Genomic DNA, 23,649 nt, shown 5'->3' with positions numbered 1-23,649 from the left:
GGGGGGGGGTTGGACGGCCCTTTCACAGGGGTTGCCCAACCTATAACAGTAGCAAAATTAAGTTATGAAGTAGCAGTGAAAATAATTTTATGGTTGGGGGGTCACCACAATACGAGGAACTGTATTAAAGGGTCGTGGCATTAGGAAGGTTGAGAACCGCTGAGCTAGATGAAGGGTAGCGTAAGGTAGTCAAGAAATAATTCTAGGCAAAGTGAGCAGCATGAACAAGATCTGAAGACCAACATAACAAATAAAATGAATTGAAAGGTGGCTAGCTAGTATACTTGGAACACCCAAAAGAGAGAGAGAGAAAGTAGCTCATGCGGAAGTGTAGAAATAGGAACCAGTTTATTTATTAGCTGTTAAATTATTAAATTAGCTGTTTTTATTTTAATAAATCCGCTATTCAGGAATATTTGTCACTTTACCTTTTGTAGTGATCAGAAATAGAACTCAGGTATGAAATGCTTCTCTCTTTTTTTTACTAGATAGTCTCATATTTATTTGTAATTGTTAACCGTAACATCTGGAAAAATATTGCTAAGCACTTTTCTCTCCTCGTTTTTATCAGAGGAATTGTCTGTTTGGACAGAGGAAGAATGTAGAAACTTTGAACAAGGTTTGAAGGCTTATGGAAAGGATTTTCATTTGATTCAGGCTAATAAAGTAAGTGATGATAATATCTCGTTTTTACACGTGCACAAAAATTAATAATTTAAGTTTTATGGCCTGATTTCTATATTTTTCGAGTGCTGAAAGTTCCATCTTGAATATTTTAATCTTTATTATTTCACTAATTATTTTTAGCATAACTTAGCCAACTCACTGTTTACAACATATGTTGAAAGCTTATAAGAACTAGGCACATTTAGATATACCTACAACTTTGAAAAAACTCAAGCAGCACGTCAGACAGCTTGGGCGCCCTCTGCAGGCCATCAAAAACAACATCCCTATGGTTGACTGGCTTGTCTTCTCCCACTCATCCCTGATTCTTGATGTGGTACAAAGCAACAGTGGAACTACTTGTGCAGGACAGGGGAAACTAAGCAAGACCCTGAAGATGTCTGGGAGATTGATGATGGAGAGAGGGAAGTGGGCTGCGGGAATTAGGGGCAGGTGGAGTAAGGATAAAGTAGGAAAAGTGGCAGGGGTGCAGGGAGCCTGTTCTGTGTAATGGATCACGAGATGGGTACTTGACTGGCAGAGAGTGACTGGAGAGACATAACATAGTTTTCTCTCTCTTGCAGAGCTAATTTGGCTTTAAAGTCCCGGGGTCTTTGAAATTGGTGAAGCACACACCACATCAGTGTGTGTCCAAGAATGTTAATCAGCTTATAATTATACTTGTCTTCATTGTTAAACCTTAGAGCGCTTTAAGATAACAACATTTAAAGTATGTTTTAAGTCTTGAGTGGTTGAAGCTAGACATTACGTTTTAGTTAGCTTTCATTTAAAATTTAATTTAGCCTCCCCTGGTCACCCCTCCCCCACTTCCGCCCCACTATCATGAACCAACTTCTACCTTACAAGTCTGGCTAGGCCAGAGCATGTACACTGGTACAGATGAGTGCTTTCTACACACAGATCTAGGACAGATAAACCCCTCAGGACCTGTAATGGGAGTCGTTGGGGGAAGAAAGAAAAGGGGAACCAATCACAATGATCGATGTATAATCCCCCCCAATCCAAGGTGACAAACAACAGAATCATGGGTGAAAGGAGACAGCAAATGGTGTCACATATGAAAATAATAATTTATCAAGAGTTCATGAGGGTGAGAGGGAGAAAATGATACCAAGGGCTCATGTAGAAAGAAAATGTTTTGAAGGGATGATAGCAACATAAGTACAAGCATGTTTTGTACACAATGGATGTATAGATTGTTAAATAAGAGCTACCAATAAAATGATTTTTTAAAATACCAAAAAAAAATTTAATTTAGCTTTCCTGAGCAAACTATTCTAGTAGGTGAGATTTATGAGGGCAAGTAAAAATTAGTGCTCCTGGGCTTCCAGTTCATACATGCATGGATTCATTCCAACCAAAACATGTTAAAACATATGATGGAGTGAAATTACATAGTACGCTTCTTGTATCCACAACTTTTGATAATTCCATCAAATGATTGGATCAGAGCATTCCAGTAGGGCATGTGAAATACTACTGAGTATACAATAGCCATTCAGAAGCACAAAGGGAGAGAGAACCCTGTGACCAAGAAAGAAGCACCACAGTAGAGTCCATGACAATCCTGGTCTGAAGTGGTAACCCTATTGGAGCTCCTGTCTCTCTCTCTCTCTCTCTCTCTGGTCCTCGGGCTGGTTCTGTGAGGCAGGAAGTCTTACCTGTCTTAGATCCTCAATGCTGTTCCTCTCCTTTGCCTCATGTTCTCCATGTTGCTCCCTGTATCTCCTTTAAAGACAGCATTCAGAGTTTGGAGTGGTGGCTTGTTCGGAACCAAGTTGAACGTATATGGGGTCTTGTGTGAACACATTTATAATGCTTATATTCACTCAGTGAACTGAGGGCATACAACTTTTAAGTCCATTTTACACTTTATTTTGATGTTCATTAACTCTAGTTGCATTTTTGGTATTTGACATTATGAAAAACAAAAATTCATTGTCTTCTAGGTAATTCCAACTCATGGCGACTCTCTAAAGTCGACTGCCCCTTTGGATTGTTGGTATTTTAAATCTTGATAAGAGCAGACAGTTTCATCTTTCTCCATGGAGTAAATGGTGGACACACACCACTTACCTTGTAGGCAGGGTCTCAGTGTGCCACCCACTGTGCCAGTAGGGTTCTTGTTAACTGGCAGATGACGTATTACCAGTAAGAGAAAAATTGAGTTTTAGGATATCAGGTATCTCTAAGAAGACAATTAGTGTTATGTAACTCTACCTCTTCTTTCTGCTTCCAAAGCATCTCATAAATGTATATATAGCTAGGGAATGTATTATGCTAACAACTGTCAAGTATTTTTCTGATTCGCAAAATGTTGAAAGGAACCTTGCAGGCAGTTTTCTGTTCCCATGCTTACATACAAATACTATTGACCCAGACTCTGCTGGATTGCTTACCTACGGAGAGGACACCTGCACTGACAGGAAGGAAAAATTTAACGTAGTTGGCATCATCAGCCTGAGCTGTAGTGTTTTTGCTCCTCAGCTTTAGAACCTTCCCCCCATTGCTATTGCAGAGAATCTGACACTTGTGATGCCACAGGTTACAGAGCAGAACTGCCCTTTTTGTCTTAAAATGATTTACAGTCTCAGAAAGTCTGTGGGGTTATAGGAGTCTGTATCAGATTGATGGCAGTGGGAGTAGTGCAGTCATTATGAAAGCAGATTGGCACATCTTTCTTCCAAGGTGCCCCTGGGTAGGTTTGAATCTCTTTGATTAGGATATGAGTGCAAACCATGATCCACCAAGGACCCTATAATCTTATTAGGTGGCTAAGAAAGAACTGTTAGTCCCAAATAAGTATTAAAAAATAAGACCTTGATTATTTATAAATATTTAGGATGGTGAATATCAATCCTTAAGGATAGAACTTGAGTTTAGCTACTTAAAGTAACAAACCAAACTCACTGCCATTGAGTTGATGCTGACTCATAGTGACTGTGGAACAGGGTACAGCTTTCCTGTGAGTTTCATAGACTAGCTCTGTAATGGGAGTAGAAAGCCCCAACATGCTCCCAAGGAGCGGCTGGCTGGTGGTTTCAAATAGCGGACATTGCAGTTAGCAACCCAACTTGTAGCTACTGTGCCATCAGGGCTCCTTTAGTAAAGTACAATGACCTTGAAAGAATTTATACAGAATGACGTTGCTCTAGGAGGCAGAACTTTTTTTAAGCCTTAATTGCTACCATTCGTAGAGCAGCTTGAGACTTACGTTTTGAAGATAAAGAAAGCAGAGAGGAAGAAAGGAAAATATGGTAGGAAAGGATGGTGTCATTCACAAGTAAATTTATTGGGGCTCATACATCTCATCACAATCCATACATCCATCCATTGTGTCAAGCACTTTTGTACATTTGTTGCCCTTATCATTCGCAAAACATTTGTTTTCCACTTGAGCCCACATCAGCTCCTCATTTAACTCCTCTCCCCGCAACCCCCTCACAGACCCTTAATAATTTATAAATTATTATTGTTTTGTCAAGTCTTAACACTACCACAGTTGTTCTTAAGTGCAGTCAGAGGCATAGGGTAGCCAGAAATTAATGGGTTAAAATGACAGCATTTCATCTTAAACACTCATACAGATATTTCCTCCTTATAAACTTCTCAGTATTTCATTTATATCAACCTTTCCTGCTCTCCAAATTAATTATCAAAAAGGGGATTTTTGCCAACATTATGTGGCATTTCTTCTTAATTGAATATTATGTGAGGGGAGACATTGAGTTGTACAACACGGTAAGCCACAGGAATAATTTAGCAAACAGAATTCCTCTGCTGTCAAGTCATTTCTGACTCAAAATGACCCTGTGCCAAGTTTCTGAGGCTGTAGATCTTTATGGGAGTAGATGTTGTTATTGGTGCCTGTGAGTCAGTTCCGGTCCAAAGTTAACCTGTGCACAGCAGAACAAAACAGTGCCTGGCCCCTGCGCTGTCCTCACAATTACTCCTGTGCTTGAGCTCATTGTTAGAGCCTCTCTTGTCAGTCCATCTCGCTGAGGTTCTTCCCCTCTTTGGTTGACCCTTAACTTTACCAAGCATTATGTCTTTCTCCAGGGACTGATCTCGCCTGACAATATTTCTAAAGTATGTAAGACAAAGCCTTGCAGTCCTTGCCTCTAAGAAGCACTCTGGCTGTACTTCCCCAGGACACATTTATTTGCCATTTTAGTAGTACAGAATCCATAGGCTTCAACATCACCATTCATAGGCATTGATCCTTCTTCGGTATTTTTATTCATGTCCAACTTACACATACATATGAAGCAGTTGAAAATACCTTGGCTTGGGTTAGGCACATCTTGGTCCTCAAAGTAACATCCTTGCACTTCAGTACTCTAAAGAGGTCTTATGCAACAAATTTACCTAATTGCAATACATCTTTTGATTTTTTGACGGATGCTTACATGAGCATTGACTGTGGATCCAAGCAAGACAGGATCCTTGACAACTTCAAATTTTTCGCTATGATATGAATTGCACTGATCCGAAAGGTCAGTTCCTCAAGGTCAGTAGTTTGAAACCACCAGAAACTATTCTGGGAGAAAGACAAGGCATTCTGCTCCTTTTAATTGTTAGTCTTGGAAACCCAAGAGTGGTAGTTCTGCCCTATGGTAACTATGAGTCAGCATTGACTCTAAGGCCGTGGGTGAGTGATTATCTATTGGTCCAGTTGTAAGAATTTTGGTCTTCTTGACATTGAGAGGTAATCCATAGCAAAGGCTACAAGTTTTGATCTTCATCAAGTACTTCAGGTCTTCCTCATTTCCAGCAAGTTTTATGTGATCTGTGTATCTCCATTTGTTAATAACACTCCTTCTGATCCTGATGCCCCATTCTTCATATAATCTGGCTTCTCTGATGATTTGCTTAGTATATAGATTGAATAAGTGTGGTGAGAGGATACAGCCCTGCACACCTTTCCTGATCATAAACCATTTCCTAGTGCACAACTGCCTCTTGATCTATGTACAAATTCCGTAGGACCACAATGTAGTGATCTGGAATTCATTCTTCGCAAGGTTATCCATAGTTTGTTATGGTCCACATAGTTGAGTGCCTTGACAGTATATCATGAGAGCAGATAGTCTAAACGTTCTCCTTAGGAATGGCTAATGGGTTTAAACCACTCACCTTTTTTATTACCAGCGCAATATTACATGACAGTGGCAATAGGGATCCTAACAGCATTAGCATTGAAAGCTTTTAATTCATTGTGGAATATTTTAGCCTGCCTTGAAAGTAAGTTAAACGAGTGGATTGCAATTAGGAGCAGTAAAATAATCTTTTGAATGGGATTTGTGTTTGTGTACTGTATCTACCATTAATTTTAACCTGAATACCACTTTGAAACATTTTCAGTAGAGAGGACGTATTTTTGTTTTAAGTAGATTAGGGTGGTGCTCATCTTTTATAAAGCAAATATTGAATGTCAGCCCCTGTTGCCATTGTTGTATGTTTCTCTCAATAGGAATTTATAAAGAATAGCTTTCAACACAGCTGTTGCTGTGTTGTAACTGAGCGCCTTCGCTTATCCAATGGAATAAACAATTGACTACTAATGGAAAGTTGTGGTTTAAATCCACCCATTGACTCCACTGGTGAAGAGACCTGGGTTTCTATCTAATCCCATAAAGTGTACACTCCAGAAGAAACCGTATATCCACAAACCTGCTGCCATCGAGTCATTTCCAACAATGCTAATCTGTCATGTGGGGTTGCTTGGTGTGAATCATAATTGACTTCATAAACCTAACAGCAGTGTTATAAAGAACGTTCCCATTAAAAAAACAGGCTAGATATAGATCTAATCTTCAGATGTGTTTCATGACATGATTCCTTTTAAAGAAAAAAATCCATCTTAAAAGCAAGTATTTTGTTTCTTACAGGTTCGAACAAGGTCAGTTGGTGAATGTGTAGCATTCTATTACATGTGGAAAAAATCAGAACGTTATGATTTCTTTGCTCAGCAAACGCGGTTTGGAAAGAAGAAATATAATCTTCATCCTGGTGTAACGTGAGTTTATTTTTTCTTGTAGAGCCATGTTTTTTTGTTAAACTTTCAGATTTTTCTTTAGAGGAATAGGAATTTTAGAGTCTTGCTGTATTAATAGGATAAAAGTTTACATTAAATATACCATATATCAACATCTCTTCATTTTATAGGGTACTTAGAACACTGATAAGTAGACTTATAAAATCATTGTAAACCACAATGCATACGATTTGAGACCATAGACATATCATTGAAGTTAGAGTTGGAGGTTTCCCTGTGGCGTAGGTAGCCCTGGGAATCTAGGGAACAGCGGTTCTGAGAATGTATGATTTTGTTAAATTTTAAGCCATATAGGACAGCCATAGAAGTTTTTATTTCATGTTATTTTGAAAGCAGTTTGAAGGGGAAAGAAGATAGAATAACTTCTAAAACTTTAGGGCCATGCATATGTCTAGTTGGACCTTTGTTTTGGAGGGAGAAAAATGAACAGTTTTCTTATCTGATCTACTTTTGATCTTAGAACCAAAATAAGATTCGGATATACATGATATAAAGGAAAAAATACAGATACATAGTAAATCAGGTTATAAGCTTTTTATAGAGGGAAGGGCCTGTACATAATGACTTCCTGTTTCCCAGTTTTCTCAAAGCCTTTCTTCTATAGAAGGCGATATTCAGTAATTGGTAATGTAGCTTTAACTTACTCCCAGTGATGAGGGCTCTTATTATATCCATTATTTATGCAAGATGGCTTAAATATCCTTTTTCATGTAACCAGTTCTCCTAGCCTCCTTAAGTCTTGTTTTGGATTAAAATTTCCCTCACACGCCGCGGCCCCCCCCCCCCAATTTGTTACTATAAACACATAAAGTAGTTAACTCATTTTCTTAACATGCATTAGCTTTAAAATACTCTTGGATTGGTGCTCGGCAATGTTCACTGTATATACTATCCTTGCTTATCCCCTATTATTTACAAAATAAGTGTAATGCAGAAAATAAATGCTGATTTGGTCAATGTGCAACAGGAAAAACATTCTTAATGATGGCTGAAGAAACTGCAGTTGAAACTCTGATTTATGTGCGTATTTGACTCTTTCTCAAATACCTGGGTTAGACTTGAACATTGTCTCTGCTGGTCACTTCCGTGTATGGTCAAACACTCTAAAGCCTGCAGTAAAATATTATAAATGAATTTGTTTGCCTCGAAATCATGGGACACTGTATAGTGTGCCTCATTGCCCTATTATTCAATCCTTGATAAAGTGGAATTTAATATATAGCAGTATCCCAAATTTTATGATAATTTAACTTTTTCTATATTTTTATTGATATTGTTAAGATGTGTGACAAAATAAAATGAAATATAACTATCCATGCTGCAGAATATATCTTAAAATTTATTCACATTTTCATGCTATTCTATAGGAAAAAGAAGTAGTAACATCTTTTATTTTTTCCACTTATTTCAGAAGTAATGTTCACACATGACTACAGTCAATCGGCAACAATAAGAACATAAGAATTGCCATGCTGGGTCAGACCCATGGTTCATTCACTTTTCTCTTTCAGAAAGGAGCACCAAGGGAAGTGTTGTGGGCTGGCTTAGTTGGTCCTCTGTGATGTCAAGCGCAACAGGTTAGGTAGGGATGTGCCACCAACCATTCTAGCTTCTTTAAATAATCTCTACATAGTGTGTAAAAACTAAACACATTTATAACCTTTATTCCTCTTAAGGTTAAGTATTCTGTAGTTCATGTAGATTAGAAGTAATCACCTATCTGTCTCTTAGTCTTTAAGAGTTAACAGTTAATAGTGATCTCCTCGTGTAATGATTTGAAGTGAGGCAGGGGTGGTGGGAGGGTGTTCCTTCCTTCTAGGTAAGAATACCTTGGTTTTCTGGACATCAGTTATGTGTTTCCTATAAAAATTTTAAACTGAGAATACTGTAGTTTCTTATTCAGATTTTATTCTGTTTGGTTGTTTTATATTTTCTATAACAAACAGTAGCTGCTACTGTGTTTTTCCCAGATAGGGAGGAAGCATGGTTTTCTATAGTCATGGAGTTCTTTTTCTGGTTTGCTTTTAGATCCTTCTCTTTCTAATAGTTGCCCTTTAGGTGACTATGTTGTTAGGTGCCATCGAGTCAGTTCCAACTCATATCAACCCGATGTGCAAGAGAACCAAACACTTGCCTGGCCCTTTGCCAGCCTCACAATTGTTGGGTGTGAGCCCATTGTTGCAACCACGGGGGTTGAATGCACCTTGTTAAAGTGACTATGCAAAACAGTAATAATTTTTTTTAGAAAAATAGGGAATTTTATTATTAGGTCAAAATCAATGTTAGTTTAGAGTACATTACCCTAAAAGTTATTGGCTCTTACTTATTTTCTTTGAAAATGGTTATCGTGTGTGTGTTCACTCGAATGAAGCACATTTGTCCATTTACTTCTACATAAGAAAACCAAACCCCCCCAAAAACCCAAATTCCCTGCCGTCAGGTCGACTCCGACTCACATACCCTATAAGACAGGGTAGATCTGCCCCTGTGGATTTCCTAGGGCAGTAGAAAGCCTCGTCTTTCTCCTTCTACATTAGAGGGAGCTCTAAAAAGTTTATAGAAAAAATGGGATGAAAAGATAATGGAATTATTTCCATGATTTTCTTAAGAGGTCCCTCATACACCTTTAAGAGGTCCTACGGCTGCCTCTCTCTGCTTCCTTCCAAGAATTGGAAGCTGTATGCAAATAATAGATTTCACTGTACAATATTTATTCTTGCAAAGAATTAAAAAGAATAAAAACTTAAAAATACATTGACTTTACATAACTTAGCGCTTCCCTAATCTTCTGGAGGCTCAGCCTCACTCCCTTTCTCTTTCCCTAAACATTCTGGATACCACTAATCAATGTGTAGATATATTTAAATCATTCATGAAACCATAGGTATACTTAGAAATTGATAATAACTTTAATATGTAATCAACTCCAGCTTCCTATGTGTGGCTTTCAACATCCATTGTCTACTCTCACCATACCAAATTTGTTTCCTGAAATTCCTCCTCATGTATCTTTTGTTGTGAAGTCCTTTTGGCATGTTCTTAGCATGCTTAATATGCACTATCCAATTTGTTAATTTCAATTTTATGTTTGTTAGTTTTGTTTCTTAGCAACTATTGTAAACTTCTCAAGGTCAGGTACCACATGCTTCCATTTATTATAATTCCATAACCCAGGGGCTTCTGTTGCCGTTGCCACAGATTGAGATTTCATAGTGACACCGTCTAAGACAAAATTGAAACTACTTTATAAAGTGTCCAAGGCTGTTCCCTCCCTCTCCCCTTGTGGTGCTGTTGGATAAGCATTGATCTGCTAAACTCCAAGGTCAGCAGTTTAAACAGACCAGCAGATTGGGCTCCGGAAGGGGGTGGCTAAGGCTGTCTGTGTCCATGAAGAGTTCTACAGCCTCTGAAGCCCTATGTAGGATCTCTTCTGAGTCAGAACCAACTCTACGGCAAGGAGCTGGGTTTCTCATTTGTATTTTATTTAGTTTATTTTACTCTATGGAACATCTTTTTCTTGGTGGAGGGACTGGTACATTTGAACTTTGATGTTTTGGCTAGGAACCAAGTGCTTAACCTCTGTGTCACCAAGGTTGTTTTATTCTAGTTTAGGAATTGGCAAATAAATATTTAGGCTTTGCAGGTAGTGAGATACCTGTTGAAATTTCTATACTGTTATCGCAGGAAACAATAATTTATCAGATGGGTGTGATTATGTTCTAATTAAACATACTTGAACAAGCAGGTGACCAGCCCATGTACAACAGTTCACTGGCTCTCTTATTCTAGTGACTTAATGACACTTTAGAGTTTACAAAACATTTGCAGACACATTTAATCAAACAACCCAGTGGGTAGATAATGTGCGATTATCTGCGTATTATAGGAAAAATACTAAACCTCAGAGAAACAAGTATTAAACTCAGATGTTTAACTGCAGCTCAGTGTCACTTAACACTCTTCACAGACCACACTACAACAACGTCTGAGGGATGAAATAAGCTTACGTATAATGAAATACTGTAAAACCAACAGATAAGTCCAAGTACTTAGTGAGCATATTATATCTCACGTCAGGATAACCAGGGGAAAAAAAACAAAACACCATAGTCACTGCCACTGAGTTTATTCTGACTCATAATGCCCTTGTAAGATAAGATAAGATAAGCCCCTACGAGTTTCCCAGACTAACTTCAATCAAAGCCTGTTCCTCTTTCTCCCAAGGAACTACTGGTGGTTTCAAACTGCTGACCTTGTGGTTAGCAGCCAATGCCTAACTACTACTCTACTAGGGCTCCTTCACACTGGGCCAGAACAGTAATTTTGAAGGTGTCCAGCTTTACAGAAATGGTTTTCCTTTTTCATTAGATCCAAGTTTGTCTATCAGGTTGTTCCTCAAGTAGGCTTTATAATTCCAATTTGTGTCTGTTCAGAACCCCAATTTCTTCACTTGCAGATGCTCTGGTTTTTGTTAGACCACTTGAAACATATAATTTTCTATAGGTTTCTAAAATTTGCTAGCCTTTGCTTTTTTTCCCCCCTTACATATAACCACAGGAGGTTTTCCATTTAAGTGTTCTTATCTTGGTGTGAAATGTAAGTGAAAATTCGATACACTTGTTAATTGAAGCTATTTAAACTTAACCTTAACTAATTTTAATTTTCAGCATTTTTAATATGAAAAAATAATTGGTTCATATTGTTCTTGATTTCAAGGGATTACATGGATCGGCTTCTAGATGAAAGTGAAAGTGCTGCTTCCAGTCGAGCACCATCCCCCCCTCCAACTGCCTCAAACAGTAGTAACAGCCAGTCCGAGAAAGAGGATGGCACGATAAGCAATAGTAATCAAAATGGTAAGCAACCAAAGAAACACTGCTGCTTTCCCCCATATGAAAGGTGCTTTTCTGTCAGTGACCTGGGAAGTCAGTTTGAGTTTCTTTTAAAATTCCAAAGCAGAACTCAAAATAATTGTAAATGCCCAGATGAAATTTACATAATAGTAGTATGCATCCAAGGGGGCTTTAAAAAGTTTGTGGGGAAATGTAATTAAAAGATAATGGAATTTTTCCAGTCCCTTGGTATATATCAGCCATACATAATATAAAGTAATGAGAATTTCCATTGACATCACTAGAAAATATCTTTAATAAAGTCTTGTACAATTAACAGTGGTCATTTCTTTTAAGGAATTTGTTCTTTTGAATAGTATATATTTTTTTTGCTTCACTGGGATACATGCATATAAATATTCCTGTAAAGAGCAGCTATTTCACATAAAAAGTACAAAGATGCCTGTGCAGTACTTTGAAAGATGATAATACTTTTTCAGGAAAATGCTGTAGAAATAGTCCCGTGATTTTACTTCCTAAGAAAGACCATACTAATGTGTTTAAGGTGGAGAAAGTGGTCTAACTTAAAGCATTTAAGATAGGCGTGGGAAAATTCATGGAAAAAAATGAATGAAAAGATAATGCAATTTCCCATAACTTTTTGAAGCCCCCTTATACAGTGAACCAGCACTTTACTAATAGTTAGCAAGACCTTGGCAGATAGTACTTTGGTGTCTACTTGAATTAGGATGATCTTCCTGAGCAAAACACTTGCCAAGCAGAAAAGAAATAAGCCCACTCCTTTCAGGTGGAAATTGATGAGTTCGTCCAGCCTGCCTGTGTTCACCCCTCCCCACCACACACATGACGAATGATGGTATAAAACATCTGACTTTCGGTCGCAAACAGGAACTGCAGTAGTGGGTAGTCTTTGTACATTTGATATAGCCCCCTCTTTCCCTCACTGCTTCCCCTTCAAGCTCAAAAGAAATTTAGACCCACCCTTAGCCATTTCCTGGTCCAAGAAGATTCATTGACATGACAGCTAATACCAACCACATCCATTTTGAAGTAGCAGAGATTCTGACCTTTGGGCAAAGTGGAAACTTAAGAAGACAGAATTGTAGCTATTTGTATTCTCCTGTTAGTTCACAACACCAAAGAAATTGTTAAATTATTTCTTTACCTTTTTATTTTTTTAAACCACTTGTTTCCAGGTTTTTCAAGGAAAGGAACTGCCCGACCCATTTTCATTTTGTAAGGGTCTTTAGTTTGTGCCTTGAAATCTTGTGATTATTCATCACCTACTCAGAATCCCATCCAGCTCTTTTGGCCTTCTAGTACAGAATGTCAGATTATATGTGATCCCCAGGTACAGTCATGGGCTGAACGCATTTATATAGGTAAAGATTTAAAATAATGAAATTTTAATGATCATCAGAAGCTTGTTCTGTATTTTACATTGTTGTGTCCTTTGCGTCCTTTTTGTACACAGAGACTATACAAGGAAGTAAAAGTGCCCATGTGTTTTCCTTGGCTGCAGTCTTTTTTTTTTTTAATCATTTTATTAGGGCCTCATACAACTCATCACAATCCATACTTACATCAATTGTGTAAAACACATTTGTACATTCATTGTCCTCATCATTCTCAAAACATTTCCTCTCCGCTTAAGCCCCTGGAATTAGGTCCTCATTTTTACCCTCCCTCCCTGTTCCCCCTCCCTCATGAGCCCTTGATAATTTATAAATTATTATTTTGTCATATCTTGCCCTATCCGATGTCTCCCTTCACCCTCTTTTCTGTTGTCCGTCCCCCAGGGAAGAGGTCACATATAGTTCCTTGTAATCTGTTCCCTCTTTCCAACCCATTCTCCCTCTACCCTCCCAGTATCCCCACTCACACCACTGGTCCTGTAGGGATCACTCTCCCTGGATTCCCTGTATTTCCAGTTCCTGTCTACGAGGGTACATCCTCTGGTCTAGCCAGACTTGCAAGGTATCTCCCATATCATGATAGTGGGAGTGGGGAGGAAACATTTAGGAACTAGAGGAAAGTTGTATTTTTCATCGTTGCTACATTGCACCTGACTGGCTCGTCTCCTCCCTGAGACCCCTCTGCAAGGGGGTCTCCAGTGGCCTACTAATGGGCTTTGGGTCTCCACTCCGTACTCCCCCCATCATTCACTATTGGAAGATTTTTTGTTCTGATGATGCCTTATACACCTGATCCCTTCGACACCTCGTGATCACACAGGCTGATATGTTCTTCCATGTGGGCTTTGTTGCTTCTGAGCTAGATGGTCGCTTGTTTATCTTCAAGCTTTTAAGACCCCAGATGCTATATCTTTTGATAGCCGGGCACCATCAGCTTTCTTCACCACATTTGCTTATTCACCTGCTTTGTCTTCAGCGGTTGTGTCGGGAAGGTGAGCATCATAGAATTCCTTGGCTGCAGTCTTAAAGGATGCAGATCTCCTGGTCTTTGGGCCCATAGAACCTCTAGATGAGTGTGAACGATAGACCTTTGTTTTGCAGCCTACCGTGGCACCCCCAGGCTCCTTCAATGTGTATACTGTTTCATTTTTTGGTCAGCTCTATTGTGACCGTTTTGCTATTTCTAGCTTTTATTAAAATAATTATACCCTTATTTTTCTCACCTGTTAACAAATAATTTGTTTCTACTAGTTAGCATCTTCAAGTGTACACCTGGGCAGTAAAGCTTAATGTGTTAACATAACATGGCAGATTATTTAATTGTATTTAGACCAATAATAGTGTATGATCTTTGCTCTTAAGTCCCATCCCTGAAAAGTTTTCATTAAACATACAAAAATCATGAAGTCTTGACTTTATGTGACAGTAGAAACCTTAAGCCATAAGAAAAAAACCAACATTGTTTTTACATAGTTTTAGAACATTATAGACCTTTTGCAAACTTCTGGATAATTTATATGTCAAACCAAAGCCAATCTCAACACAATTCAGTCCATTTGACTGATGGCAATCCTAAAGGGCAGGATAGAACTGTCCCTGTGGGTTTTTAAGACTAAATGTTTACAGGAGTAGAAAACTCATCTTTCTACCGGGGAGGTTTCAAACTGCCATTGTTGGCCTGCTATAACAGCCAGACCATCAGCTGGAAACCACCAGCAGCTACTAAGATACACAGTTACGGTCTTGGAAACCCTTAGCCACAGTTCAGCCCTGCCTGTAGGGTCACCATGAGTCCGAACTGACTTGATGGCAGTGAATTTGGTTTCATTTATAGATAACTGCTGAATTCACCTTACTTAGGTTGCTGGATCCAGTATTTATTGTTGTCATATAATAATAAATGCTGAATGTACTCCAAATTCCAATCTTAGATCTTAACTTATATTTCCATATTAAATTGTCACAAAAGCTCATGAAATTTGATGTTTTCCTCACATTTATGAGCCTGAGGTACAGAGTATGTCCCTAACAGTCTATGGTCACAACACAGCTGGAATTCTATTTTTATACACTTACATACCACTTCCTTGATGAAAACTGTTTTATAATACTGTACAAATTCAGACTTTTTGTGTCAGTTTCTTCTGTATCTCTTCCAACTTAGGTGTCTCATCTAATGGACCAGGTGAAATATTAAACAAAGAAGACGTAAAAGTTGAAGGATCACACATTAATGGACCAACCAGTGGAAGTAAAAGGCCACTTCATACAGATATGGATACTAATGGTTATGAAACAGATAACCTTACCATTGACCCAAAGCTTGCCCATATGACTGCAAGAAATGAGAATGATTTTGATGAAAAAAGTGAGAGACCTGCTAAAAGGCGAAGGGTAAACAGCAATGGGAAAGAAAGTCCAGGTTCTTCTGAATTTTTCCAGGAAGCAAGCTCGCATGGGAGATTGGAGGAACTTGAAAACGTAGATGACTAAATTTTTGACCTATTTTACTTTCTTTGGAGTAAATCCTGATGTGACAAAAATTTTCAGGGTTGATGGGTTACCTTAAAGTTAATTTCCTTGAAACAGCTGTTTAAAATTTGAATTAAGCCTAACTTTAGGAAATAAGATTTCATAATTGTCTTTTGCCGATTTTTTTTTTTTACTTTAAAACTATCAAAGAACCTTTAAGGCTATAACAAATACTTAAGTAAATTTGAATTTTAAATGTACCTTTGCACTTGCTGTACTAATTGTATAAAATTTAACTTGGCAAGGTACTTTTTGAGTAATTTCATGAAGCGGGGGAAAAACCTTACCTTCAGATTTTTACTTAACAGTTTTTCTGAGTTTCTTGACTTAAATTAGACACCTTTTCTCACCATACAAATTGAGTGCCCTCATTAAGGGAAACCCTTGTGAATCCTGAAAGTTATGCTAGCATGATTTTTTTATATTATAGAAGTTTAAAAATAAACCAAGTCAGGTTTGTATATGTAAAATTGTTGACATCAATGATGTCTTTCCATATTCTTATCTGGGCTTAAGAAATACATTCTGTATTTTTCCAGATTCTTTGTAGCCTTTGAAAGATTTTTACAGTACATATGTCTTGACTGAGCTGTCCTTTCTTAATACAAAAGCTTGTATAATTTTCTTAACTTGTACAGTTGGTCAACTTTTATGCAAGCAATTGATATTCTAAGTCTGTCAGCTTTCATTTTATTTTGCTAAGGTTTTTCTAACGAATTTTTAAGTGTTTGTGTAGTAACTTAAGTCATATTTCTTATCCAGGTGGACACATTCAAAAGATTTGTGAAAAAAAATTTTTTTCCTCCAAATTTCTACTTTAGAAGACACAGTTTAAGAATTCTGAAATTAAGCATGATTGTAGAGTTTGTTTTACATTTGCTATAATTTTCAGTTATTTTTGAAGCAAGACGAGTTTAATGCCAGCTTAAGTGTTTGAATGTATCATGCTGACCAGAATTCTGTTAATTTATTTTTATATCATAAAAAATTTCCATTTTTGCATTAAACGGGAAAAGGTCAAGCAAGTGAGACTTAGATATTGGCACCCACAAGGAGTAAACATTGGCAGGCAACAATATTGATTTCATGTAAAGTAAGGAATTTAGAAATTTTTTCCAACCTTTTCAGGTACAATCCTATTTTTCAGAATTGATAGTTTATTTCAAAAATTTAGGTCTAAAGTCTTTATAAGTACAAATTTTAAAAGAATTATAAGTTGCACAACATCCATTGCTATGTTTGGTTACAAATTGGATTATTTATTAGTGTAGCCTTGCAAGAGTGCCATTTTATTTTTAGTGCAAAACCTTATTAAAAAATGTAGTTTTATACAGCTGATAGACCAACCTATATCTGAACTTTTATAAAAGATTAACTATTCTTGTTTTTATCACACAGACATACACCAAATGCTTCTCTATCTGTTCATCTTTTCAGCCATCAGTTCAAGAGCCATTGCCTTTTTAAGAGAAAACTTCTGTGGTTTGTTTTTAATGGCTCACCTAATACGATTGAATGAGCTTGCACTGCGAAATTATGGTTTAGGCATTAGCCCCAGGAAGTATTACTACTCAGATAGGTTCAAACCGCTTCCCTTCACTGATGTGAACAACTTATTTTCCCCAAACAGTGTTAAGAGCCACTTTGCAACACTTCATACAATGTACATTCACTTATCCAAGTAAATCAAAGTTTTGGGTGAAAGTGTTGAAAAGCTGTTTTTTGTTTTGTTTTGTATTGCTTAAAATGTTAATTTATCCAGAATGGCAGTAGTTTTAGCAGATTATCACAATCCATTTTTGAAATCAAATGTCAAATTTTATGGAAATCCAAAGTATCCTATCTCTGTATCAAAGATGGTGTGTCGAAATGTTTCAAAAGGATGCTGGTGCTGTGCTCTTCAGACTGTTGCAATATAAGAGATGCCATTTTCACGTTATTTAAAAGATGCATTTCGTTTGCTGGTTTATGAACTTCTTGCAAACATTACAAAAATATTTCTAGTCAATGCTCAGGCAAGTTTGCAAATAAGGCACAGGTGTACATGTTGAGAAGTTTTGCTTTTGAAAGTATGCCTAATGAAGGACATTCCACTGTGATATTACACAATGCCCAGATTATCAAATATTCATTAGCATTTTGTGTTTATACAGGTATTTCCTACAGTAATTTGTTCTCCATAATGCAACCACTACACCTTGATAGGGCATCACACTATAAAACTGCAGTAATACCATGAGTTTAATTTGCTTAAGATTTAGTATATGTCATAACTCTTGATGAACTGGGAAAAGAAGACTTTGTTAATAGTTCATCTCCCTCACCCCCAATTCTATCCCCAGCAGAGCACCATCATTTTCCTTTGGAATGGTCCTGATGTGTCTTCAAATGGAGTACAGAACCTGCAATTCAGTTCAACACACATCTGTTGAGCTTTAAAATATATTTGAACTAATATTTAATAGACATTTAAAATTATGAATTAGATGTTTAAAATTTATGCATAGTACTTTTGCACTGTAAGATAATGCCCTCCCATCTCCTTTTTTTGCCATTCTGAATATGCTTATTAAAATATTTTAAAAATATATTTGTCTTCACAATGCTGTCTGAATGATTTTCATTAGATTTATTGAATAGATTTTTAATTATAGATTTTAAGTTAGTATGATGAACATTGTTTACAATGCAAGCATATAACCTCTTTTAAAAGTCATAAACATATTGCATGAAGTTATTTTTCAGTGGTTTCTGGCCCCATTTTACCAATCTTGGGTGATATTTTTTGTCTTGTTTTTCTTTGACCCCTCCTACCACCTGGTCCAGAGAGATCACTTAGTCTGTGTACCTCTATTCACCTTGTTTTTCTTCCCCTGGACTCTATTAAAAATAAATGGTTTGTTAATTTTGCATTGCAGTATTTTACAGAAGTGTGTCATGCATTTGGTTTTGTTTGCTGTAATGGAAAATTTGGAGTGGGCACGCAGTGACAGGGTTTAAATTTTCGTAAGCAATACTTAGATGTATGCTGGTGACCCTGGAAGTGTTAAATGTTTATGTACTTTTATGACTACTCAATACCAAGTCAAAGATCTTATATTTTTTTCCCAATTATGTATTTTTGAAACATGCCACTGTGAGAGAAAGAAGGAAAAAAAATCACAGCATGTGGAGGAACTGGGAGGGGTGTGGATAAAAAGTGGAAAGTCAAATTTGTGTAAGGCATTTATGAAAAGAGACTTGAGCAGGGATGTCCCTGCATAACTACCTGCAAGGGAGACAGTGTCGGCAGAATCTCTGAGCTTGGAAGGCAAATGATTTTTACAGGGTTGTTATCAGTCAAGAAATCAGTATGTTTCCTGGTTGGTGCAGGAAACTTCTTTTTGTAAGTTTGTTTTAACAGTTTTATTGGCCTGTAATCCACATACCATGCAATTCAGTGTTTAAAGATATTAAAGAGATTTATAATCAATTATCCATTTTAGAACATTTTCTTCATTATTGTACTCATAATTATTAGCTCCCCATTACCTCCCAACATCCTCTGTCATAACCTTGAGGAACTATTAATCTAGATACTGTCTCCGTGGATTCTCTACCCTGGATTTCATAAAAAGAAAATTGTACCAAAACCCAAAATGATGACAAAGTAGAACACAGAAAACCTTAAGCCAGAGAAAGGCAGAAGGTAAACTAGAACAAATTACAAATGGGTCGGGGGATAAATGAACATATGTTAACTTTTGACGAACTATATCTTCAGTAATCTACTTTCTAGTGTCCTCTTTGAGGATAAGACTATTCCACATCCCTAATCAGTTGTCCAAAGGAATTCAGTGGAGACTTAATCCATGAAAGGGCTCTGCAAATGAATTTGGGGCTTTCACTGTCAGCCATAGCCTTCTGCAAACATTGCTCAGAATTTACTAATCTTCATGTTGTTTTATTGTTTCCAAACCATGGATCTCACCAGTCCTTCCATGTGGACTTAGCCAACACCTCACTTAGATGGCTGCTTGTTTTAAGAAATCCAAGATCCCAGATGCTAACTTCTGATAGCTGGGCAATGTAGATCTTTAGTCCACTTTGCTAAAGTGCCCTTCAGCAATCACTTCCTAGAGGCCAGTATTGAACAGGGCCACATTCTAAGAACCAGTTAATAAATTAGGGCTTACTATTAGTGTGAGCTCAAAGTCCATGTATATATTTAAAGTGCATATTATATATGTCCCTGGTCCACTTTAGAGGCAGGATTATCAGCTCATTGAAAAATAACCCAGAGAAATTGGTATTAATCTAGCCATTAATATAACCGAAAGACCTTAAAGTACTACTGAGGAAAGGAAAAGACTCCTCGGACAGCTTTTTAGACAAGTACATAGAATATTCACTTAAGTGGGCTAAAAACAGGCACGGTTTAAGAAAGCAATGAGGGTGAACTAAGGCAATTGCGTTCACCAAGAACTATGCAGGACTAAGACACAGCAAGCAAAAGTCTGAAAATAGCAAGTGTATGATAGTTTTAAAATTGCCCGTTACTGGGCAAATTCGAAAGAGTTTTGAACCAAATAATGCATGATTAGCAAGATAATACTGAGCAGATTCTCCAGTAAGTGATGTTAACAGGTGAAAGCACCTCAGAGGCAGACAGATCACCTTTCCCATCGAAATTCACGGAACACCAGTGAGAGTGTCTTAACTTGAGGTGACCATGGGACAATGCTATAAAACAGAAACTTTGGCTCTGTCCCTCTCCCCCTAAAAAACCAGCCCCGTTAAGGTGAGGCTACCTCTGAAGTGGTTTTGAAATAGAAATAGGGGAATGACAGAATTATCATAAGCATCAGCTACACCACCATGTTGTTTAACATGACCTGAGGACAGATACCTGTGTCTGTCTTGGTGTTTGTCCTTACACTAATGGTCTCATATATTTGTACTTTAATATATTTTTTAAATCGTTTTATTGAGGGTTCATACAACTCACAATCCATACATCAGTTGTGTCAGGCACATTTATACATTCGTTGTCCTCATCATTCTCAAAATATTTCCTCGCCACTTAAGCCCTTGGTATCAGCTCCTCATTTTTCCCCTCCCTCATGAACCCATAATTTATAAATTATTATTTTGTCATGTCTTACAATGTCTGATGCCTCCCTTCACCCACTTTTCTGTTGTCTGTCATCCAGAGAGGAGGTTATATGTAGATCTTTATAATTGGTTCCCTCTTTCTACCCCACCTTCCCTCTACTCTCTGGAATTGCCACTCTCAGCACTGGTCCTGAAGGGATCATCTGTCCTGAATTCCCTTTGTTTCCAGTTCATATCTGTACCAGTGTACATCCTCTGGTCTAGCTAAATTTGTAAGGTAGAATTGGGATCATGATAGTGGCGGGGAGGAAGCATTTAAGAACTAGAGGAAAGTTGTATGTTTCATTGTTGCTATACTGCACACTGACTGGCTCGTCTCCTCCCCGCAACCCTTCTGGTATCCCGTTAACTACAGATGGGCTTTGGGTCTCCACTGTGCACTCCCCCTCATTTACAATGATAGGATTTTTTGTTCTTTGATGCCTGGTACCTGGTCCCTTCCTCACCTTATGGTCACACAGGCTGGTGTGCTGCTTCCATGTGGGCTTTGCTGCTTCTGGGCTAGATGGCTGCTTGTTTATCTGTAAACTTTTAAGACTCCAGACGCTACATCTTTTGATAGCCGGGCACCATCAGCATTCTTCACCACATGATTATGCACACATTTGTCTTCAGCGATTATGTTGGAAAGGTGTGCATCATGGAATACCAATTTAATATCTTTTTATGATGCATGGTATTCCATTGTGTGTGTGTACCCAAGTTTCTTTGGCCATTTTGATGGGCATTGTGGCTGTTTGCAACTTGATGCTGTTGTGAACAGTACTGCCATGACCATGGGAGTGCATACATCTGTTTGTGTGGGATTTCCATTCCTAGTTTTGAAACCGAAAAAAGAAAACCCCTCAAGCTTTCACAGCCATCAAATCGATGCCAATTCGTAGGACGGTAGAACTGCTGTTGGGAGTTTCTGAGACTATAGCAGTAGAAAGCCCTAATTTAGCCCTGTCTTTCTCCCTCAAAAAGGTTTGTGGTTTCAAACTGCAGACCTCGGGTTAGCAACCAGATACTTAACGCCACCAGGTAGCTAGTGTGTTATATCTTTACACACCAGTTGTACCTGTTTCCAGGACCACCAGCAGTGTATGAGGGTTTCAATCTTTCCATGCCCCCTCCAGCGTTTGTTTACTGTTAGTGAGCTGTCATTGTCAATGTAAGATGATAACTTATGGCTGTTTCAATTTGCATCTTCTGAATAGCTAATGACTGAGCTTTTTCCCCCCTTCTTTTTTCAGTGTCTTTGTTAGCCACCTGAATGCATTTTCTGGTGAACTTTTCTTGTCTTTTGCCCACTTTTTAATTGGATTATTCTTCGTTATTGAGAACTTGCAGTATTCTATAAATTTAAAGATTAGTCCCTCTTCTGTGTCATTGCTAACGATGAGCTCTTTTTACTCTTGTCTTTTGATACATATGTCATATTTTAGTAGGTCTCAATCATCTATTTTGTCTTTTTGTGTGTTTCTTTGGTTAGGATGGGATGTGTATACCTTGGAGTTGGGCCCCTGAGTTTGTCCTATTAGATGTAGGTCTCTGAGCCATCTTCAGTACGTCTTTGTACATTGGGGAAGGTGTGGGCCCTGTTTCGTTCTGCAGATGGAGATCCAGTTGTGCAAGCACCATTTGTTGAAGAGACCCTCTTTCCCATTTAATGTTTTTTGGCCCTTTATCAAAGATCAGGTGCCTGTAGGTGGATGCATTTATTCCTGGACTTTCTATTTTGTTCCAGTGTCTGTGTATCATTGTACCAGAACCGGGCAGTTTTCAGTTTTGCTTTTTATATTTTAAACTTATTGTTGTGATTTGGGTGAAAATATACAGAGCAAATTGGCTTTCCATTCAACAGTTCATACACATTTTGACTTTGTGATAAGGGAGCAGCACCCGCCCTCTGCCTCCCTGTCTGTCCGGCCGTTTGTCCTTTCCTAGGCAGTTGGGACTACTGTGGATTTGTACTAGGTTTTGAGTTGGGTATCTTAGCCCTCCTACATTGTTCTGTTGTACTCGTTAAAGAGTTCTCTGTTTATCCTAGTTTATCCTACCTAGGGCTTTTCCCTCTCTATATGAAGTAATTAGCTTTTCCATTTCTTTAAAGAAGGAAGTTGGGATTTGGATCAGAATTGCATTCCACTTATCGATTGCTTTACATCTTATAGGATCCTTGGTGGTGTTGCAGTTCTGTGCTGACCTGCTAACTGTAGTGTAAGGTGAGCAGTTAGAAACCATCAGGCATTCCTCGGGAGAAAGGTGAGGCATTCTACTTTTACTGTACTGTAAAGAGTTAAACAGTCTGGGAAACTCACAGAGGCAGTCTACCCTGTCCTATAGGGTCACTGTGAGTGGGTATCATCCACTCCATGTCACTCATTGAGTTTGGCTTTAAGTTTTGGATGGTATTGACATTTCCTCAATACTAAGCCTTCCTCTCCATGAACATGGAGTATTCTTTTATTTGTGTAGATCTCTTGGTTTCTTCTAAGAGTGTTCTGTAGTTTTCTTTATACAGGTCTTTTTCTGGTTAGGTTTATACCTAAATATTAGAAAATCTAGGCTAACAATGAATTAGAATCTACTGGAAGGCATACAACTAGTTGGCATATGTTAATGCTTACTACAATCATTTCAAGTCCTGTTACTATCATTTTAGGACAAAGCTAGCAAAGGAAGATACCGTGTTGGATAGTGGGAACAGTGAGAATGGCTGACGTAAGTGGTGTTGCTCTCTGGATGTCCTTTTTAGAGCTGTCTTTGTTACTACACAGGAATCCGATGGGTTTCTGCCTGTTATTATCCTGTCACAATGCCAAATCTTTTTTTTAAAATCGTTTTATTAGGGGCTCACACAACTCTTATCACAATCCATACGTACATCAATTGTGTAAAGCACGTTTGTACATGCATTGCCCTCATCATTCTCAAAACATTTCCTCTCCACTTAAGCCCCCGGCAT

The 23,649-nt window shown here is 37.9% G+C and overlaps 1 protein-coding gene across 10 annotated transcripts in view; it reads left to right on the top strand.

The window, feature by feature from the left end:
• Window positions 1–18,455, top strand: part of MIER1 (MIER1 transcriptional regulator) — a 73,907-nt gene extending 55,452 nt beyond the window's left edge. For 9 of the 10 annotated variants that reach the window (XM_004699355.2, XM_030886055.2, XM_045291866.1 and 6 more), the window contains 4 exons: window positions 572–666; window positions 6,579–6,706; window positions 11,462–11,601; window positions 15,178–18,455. In XM_004699355.2, the coding sequence (XP_004699412.1) occupies window positions 572–666; window positions 6,579–6,706; window positions 11,462–11,601; window positions 15,178–15,506 (692 nt within the window). In that variant the 3' untranslated portion in view covers window positions 15,507–18,455. The remainder of the gene's footprint in view (window positions 1–571; window positions 667–6,578; window positions 6,707–11,461; window positions 11,602–15,177) is intronic. The other variant, XM_045291872.1, reaches the window with a different exon arrangement.
• The last annotated feature ends 5,194 nt before the right edge of the window (window positions 18,456–23,649 follow it).

This window comes from Echinops telfairi, unplaced genomic scaffold, assembly GCF_000313985.2.
Source record: "Echinops telfairi isolate 266 unplaced genomic scaffold, ASM31398v2 ScPeMD7_443;HRSCAF=831, whole genome shotgun sequence".
Lineage (NCBI taxonomy): Eukaryota > Metazoa > Chordata > Mammalia > Afrosoricida > Tenrecidae > Echinops > Echinops telfairi.
Note: the sequence above shows the minus strand (reverse complement) of the source record. Positions and strands in the feature narration are given on the sequence as shown.